Source organism: Notolepis coatsorum, assembly GCF_963971535.1.
Source record: "Notolepis coatsorum genome assembly, chromosome: 9".
NCBI lineage: Eukaryota > Metazoa > Chordata > Actinopteri > Aulopiformes > Paralepididae > Notolepis > Notolepis coatsorum.
Window position 1 is genome coordinate 83317899 of NC_140173.1, and position 6362 is coordinate 83324260.

General features: G+C 41.3%; 1 protein-coding gene across 1 annotated transcript; it reads right to left on the bottom strand.

The window, feature by feature from the left end:
- Window positions 1-483: 483 nt before the first annotated feature.
- LOC311234686 (induced myeloid leukemia cell differentiation protein Mcl-1-like) lies at window positions 484-1344 on the bottom strand (the record flags this gene model as incomplete). The annotated part of the gene is made up of 1 exon (XM_084321930.1): window positions 484-1344. One exon carries the CDS (start codon window positions 1342-1344, stop codon window positions 484-486), a length of 861 nt encoding a protein of 286 aa, XP_084178056.1.
- Window positions 1345-6362: the final 5018 nt, after the last annotated feature.

Consider the following 6362-nt stretch of genomic DNA (forward strand, 5'->3'; position numbering starts at 1 on the left):
ATAAGCCATGATCATTTACAGTGCATACAAACATATTTTGTGTCTTCGTAAATTGATTACAAAAATAAAATTCTCTGTACATTAAATAAAAGTTGACTAGAACTGGTGGGTGGTCTAAATGCAGACTTCTCAAACAAAGAATTTCCTCATGCAACCTCCAAAATAAAGAACAAGTTGGTTAAAAAAAAAATGCAGCAGAAAAATAACAATCAAACCTAGCGGATTAATTTAGCTAATAATCAACTCTTCAATATCCCATCGCCATCTTCTATAGTCCTGTATCCCCTTCTTTGTTAAAGGGATAAATGAGCCAAGGGTTTTCAAAGACAAGGGGTGGAGGCTTCCAGTCTGCCAGTAGTCCCATTCAGCTTGGTTCAGGGGGTAAGGGTACAACTTTGGGTTGACTTTGGGTCTTTGAAAAGCGCTATGCAAAATAAATGAATTATTATTATTATTACAAAAGTCTCTTCGAGTCCAATAAATTCACCTGATCAACCTGATCAACAGGGCAAGTGTTGCCACAATCCCAGCAAAACCAGCTACAGCCATGAGAGCGTGCCTCACTGTGGACTCTGGGTCAGCCACTCCAAAGAACTCCACAAACCCATCCCAGGAATTGTTTTTCACCAGCCAGTCTCGTTGGTCAGAAAGGAGATACGTGGAGATTTCTTGGCCCACCAACGCAACGCAGTGCTGTCTGCCCATCTCGTTCAGGTACTGGCACACAACCGCCCCGAAGGCCACCAGGCTGGCAATGCGACCCCAGGTGGTGACCCCGTCACCAAAGAGGCTCTTGGCCACAGACATAATGAAGCTCATGTCGTCCCCTCCGTTATCCAACTCCATTATTTCGTTGCGCATACCATGATATACATATCGGTGTTTCCGGAGAAGGTCATCCACAACCCTGTTCATCGTCGAGAGAGTTTTGCCTTGCCCCCACCATGACGTAGAAAGTCCGGTAAAGTCTGTAAGGAAAGTGCCAATGAGTTCTCTTGTGTCGTTCTCCAGTATCTCGTCCCCTGCCGGACGGCTGGGCATGTCGCGGTCACTGTCGAGCAGCTCGGGAGCGCACGGCAGAGCGCCGTCGTCGTTACCGCCGATATCATCCAGGATGTTTTTAATCTGCAAAGTCTTCGGCCGCGGTGGAGTATCACTACCGGCAACATTCCCATTTTGAGTATCTAAGGATGAGGCCCTCGCCATCAGAGGGGACGCATTCCCAGAGCCGTGGTACTCTGATCCGTCGACGACTCCATTTTGAGGAGGAATGAAACAAGTCGAGAGACTCGAGACGGTTCCAGTTGTGGTCCTTTTGGTCAACGACGTAGAGAAAGTATTCATCTTCGCGTTGTCTTTCAAATAAATCTCGTTAGTTAAAAGTTATTTCTCTGTTGTCTCTTCAGAGTCCAGTCAAGTTATTTCTGTGTTCTCTCTTCAGAGTCCAGTCAAGTTATGAGTCTTCTTCTCCTTCAGTTCCCTGGGCTGCCTTTAAATAGAGCCACAAATGTTCTAGAATGTTCTATTATGACATCATACTGTGACATCACAAATGTTCTAGAATGTTCTATTATGACATCATACTGTGCCATCACAAATGTTCTAGAATGTTCTATTATGACATCATACTGTGACATCACATGTTCTAGAATGTTCTATTATGACATCATACTGTATCACATGTTCTATTATGACATCATACTGTGACATCACATGTTCTAGAATGTTCTATTATGACAGCATACTGTGACATCACATGTTCTAGAATGTTTTATTATGACATCATACTGTGACATCACAAATGTTCTAGAATGTTATATTATGACTAGGGCTGTCAGTTTATCGCGTTAATTAGATTAATTAATTACACAGCAAATTATCGCGTTATGAAAATTAACTCAAAATTAATTACAAAAAAAAATGAATAACTTTTTTTTTAATCTCATTCATTCCATAAGAACATAGAATACACATTTACAGACATTTTTTTATATGGTCCATTTGCATGTTCTTGGTATCTGATTCTAGGGACATCTATGGATCTCAGGGAATGTATTTCCAGTGTCAGAAATACTGTGTCTGTTACTAGGCTTGAGTAAATTGTAATGAACCAAATGAGAATATCAATTAAATTTTTTTTTATCTTTGACTGTTAATAACACTATGCTCAAATTGACCAGACCTGAAAAATCTAAGCAAATGAATAGATGGAAGATGATTAAACAGAAGGTTTTGTAGATACAGTACTGAATTCTGCCATCCGGACACATGCTATTTGAAATATGATTATAGAATATAGAATATCAGGCATAAAATGGTTATGCGATTAAAATGTGATTAATTAGATTAATTAATTACAAATCCTGTAATTAATTAGATTACTTTTTTTAATCGCCTGACAGCACTAATTATGACATCATACTGTGACATCACAAATGTTCTAGAATGTTATATTATGACATCATACTGTGACATCTAGGGCTGCAACGATTAGTCGACATAATCGACAATCATCGACAATCAATCATAAAAACTCGTGGACGCCTAATTTTTGCGTTGATGTGTCGTATAATCTTTTTTTATTTTTATTTTTTATTTTTATTTATTTTTTAGAATTTTTTTGCACTACCTATCTTTGTGAAAGTGGCTTCTCAGCTGAAGACTAAGCAGAGGAACAGATTGGACATTGAGCATGACCTCAGAGTTGCTTTGTCTACCATCACCCCAGACTTTGAGCAAACAACATCCCCAGTTATCCCATTAGTTCCCTGGGATGTTAAGCTAAGAAGTCTGCTAAGAAGGATATATTATTTATTATTATTATTATTATTATTATTATTATTATTATTATTATTATTATTATTATTATTATTATTGTAACTGAGGGGTACAATTCCCTGACTGTATTGAGAGTATGGTATCATTAAACCACTACTTAGTTATGTACTTTAATTACTGGCCATACAGTACACAGTATATCTGGTGAACACCCACACAAGAATACGGCTTAACAAAGAAAGTTCTATTTGGAAGTATTTATTATTAGAGCAGCAACAATAGGTTACAATATTGAGAATTATGAATTGCGCTTATATGGCGAAGAACACTTAATTAAGTAGGTCAAGAGCGTAAGTCCATGAGCATCATAAGATGGGTATAACTGACACCACCTGTAGCATAAGAATTACATAAGGCACACTCGTAGTCAGCTGGAGATACTAAGGGGGTTCCCTCCGGTTGTAAGCCAGCAGGGGAGAGGAATGGTCGGGAGCAAAGTCTGGATCAACGAGGAATAAAGAGACTCCAGATACAGGAGACAGTGCAATAATCTTTTGGTCCGTAGACAAAGCAACAGCTATACTCCGGTATGCAAGACAGCATGGAGGAAAGCTAGCCAGCCTCTGTGGGTCCTAGAGGCGGGCTCGATGGTGCTCCTCACAGGGTAGATCCCACACAGCAGTGGGGTAGACGGTTCTCTGCTCCAGCAGCCACAGTACCAAAGCAATATAATCCAGCCGGAAAAGGCTCTGCATTCGCCGGTGTAGGTTCTCCGGTGTACATATCCAACGGTTCTCGTCTAGGACTCCTCGGATGGCGGCACGAGTTTAGGCCGCCCAGCCTGGATAAGTGCACTAGCTCGGTACGACGAACCGGTGGTAATGCTGGTCACTGTAGAACGGTAGCCGCACGATACACTATAAATAATAGACTATTACTTTACAATAGAATAAGTCGAACTCGACGATACAGCGTTAAACTCTGACACTTTAGCTATCTATTCGCACGCGGTTCTCAAGGCTCTATTTAGGGGCAAAAGAGGCCCACTTCACGGCACGTTGTATCGTGGTGAAGGCTTCAACGTTTGGTCTAACCAGGTTTTAGGCTAAGTTACTAAGTGCTGCTGTATCCACCTGCGCCGTATTTATACGTAAGGTGAATAATCTAGTGCCAACCTCAGTTCTGTCTCATATTACTGCGCAAACCTGGACATGTTGAGACATGTCTTAGCGGTAGCTTTGAACTTGCCATTGGGGGTATGGCTGTTGGCGCCTAGGGGTCGCTGTCCAATAGGAGAACGAATATTATGGTCTGGCCTGTACCTAGGTAAAGGGATATTCCGTGTATATATACAAAGAATATACAAGGGATATCAGACGATATACAAATATTATACAATATATCTCAAGTAATAAATATATATATTCGGTTTAATCTGACCCTTTGTAACAATTATTATTATTATTATTATTATTATTATTATTATTATTATTATTATTATTATTATTATTATTATTATTATTATTATTTTATTTCATTGTGTTTTTAGCCCTAGTTGCACTTTTGTTGCAACCCCAGTTATCCCATTAGTTCCCCCAAACTTACTGTCGTCTGTTATGTTAAGCTAAGAAGTCGCCCGGAAAAGGAGCCACGCCCACAGGAAGCAGAGATGGAGGGTGTGACAGAAATAATCGTTAGATTAGTTGACTAATCGAAAAAATTATCGACAGATTAGTCGACTACCAAAATAATCGTTAGTTGCAGCCCTAGTTTACAATATAAAAATGGAGGTGACAATGGCTCACAGCAGCAGTTAAAAAGTGTCTTAAGGCCAGTGTCATAGTTCAGAGGAAGGGTGACAGTGAGGTCACCTCTCACACCGATCCCACCTATCACACCTAACACACCTATCCCACCTATCACACCTATCACACCTCTCACAACTATCACACCTCTCACACCTATCACACCTCTCACACCGATCCCACCTCTCACACCTATCCCACCTATCACACCTCTCACACCTATCACACCTCTCACACCTATCACACCTATCACACCTATCACACCTATCACACCGATCACACCTATCACACCTATCACACCTATCACACCTATCCCACCTCTCACACCTATCACACCTATCACACCTATCACACCTCTATACCCATTCTGCAATCTGTTAATAAAGTTTTCAATCAATCAATCAATCAATCCGGGCCTGTGACGTCACTGTACCCATTCTGCAATCTGTTAATAAAGTTTTCAATCAATCAATCAATCCGGGCCTGTGACGTCACTGTACCCATTCTGCAATCTGTTAATAAAGTTTTCAATCAATCAATCGGTCACTGTACCCATTCTACAATCTGTTAATAAAGTTTTCAATCAATCAATCAGGGCCTGTGGCGGTCACGTGTACCCATTCTGCAATCTGTTAATAAAGTTTTCAATCAATCAATCAATCAATCAATCAATCCCGCAGTGCATCAGCCAATGCCCGCAGTGCAATACTCCAATTCAGCCATTGGGTGGGACGGTCACGTGACCCAAATCACGTGACCCAAATCAGCCAATGGAAGCGAGGGGCCTCAGCCTGCTGCTGCTGTGGTGGTTCTGTGGTTCTGCAGCTGGATACCCGGATGTTGGTTTTTTACATCGAATTCCATACACCGCAATTATGCATCGAATTTTTGACATCGAATTATATACACCGCAATTATGCATCGAATTTTTTTTTTGCCGTTGAATTGAATTTTATTATGCATTCGAATTGTTTTATTAACACTGCATTTTTATTTCGCATAGGTAAATTCGGTGCAAAGAAATTCAGATACATGATTTTCAAAGTATTTATTTGCAATGCTATAAATTCGGTGTCTGAAACTATAAATGCGGTGTCTGAAATAATTCAGATACAAAAATGCGGTGTCTGAAAAAATTCAGATACATGTTTTCAAATTCAGATACATGTTTTCAAAGTTATTATTTTCACTGCTATAAATGCGGTGTCTGATTAAATTCAAATACTTCTGGCACTCATTTGCTTCCATACAGAGTGTCTGCCTGGCACAAAGCAAAAGAGGGGGGTGGGGGGATCACAGTTCACAGTGGGGGGGGGGGGGGGGGGGGCTAGCATTCACCAGCCTGATGGCCTGTGGGTAGAAACTGTTTGTCAGTCTCATAGTCCTGGTTTTCAGACTCCTGTATCGCCTGCCTGATGGCAAGAGGTTGAAGAGTGTGCTGGGGATGTGTGTGTACTGTCCTTAATGATGTTATGTGCTCTCCTGGTGGCCCTGGTAGAGTAATGTCCTGTAGTGATAGCATAGGTCAGCAGCCACAGAACTGTTATAACCCTGCTATGATCATAGCATAGGTCAGCAGCCATCAAGTCGTGGTTGAACCCAGTTCAGTGTGCACTGGTTTTGCCATCTCATCTAAAAACTTGTGCCTCCAAGTTGCTCCAAGGTCCTCGATCTGGCATATCACACGGCGAAGCGAACGGCTCCCGCCTACCTCCGGTCAATGGTCTCTAACTACACACCCTCAAGACCCCTCCGCTCTACATCCTCTGGCCGCCTCAG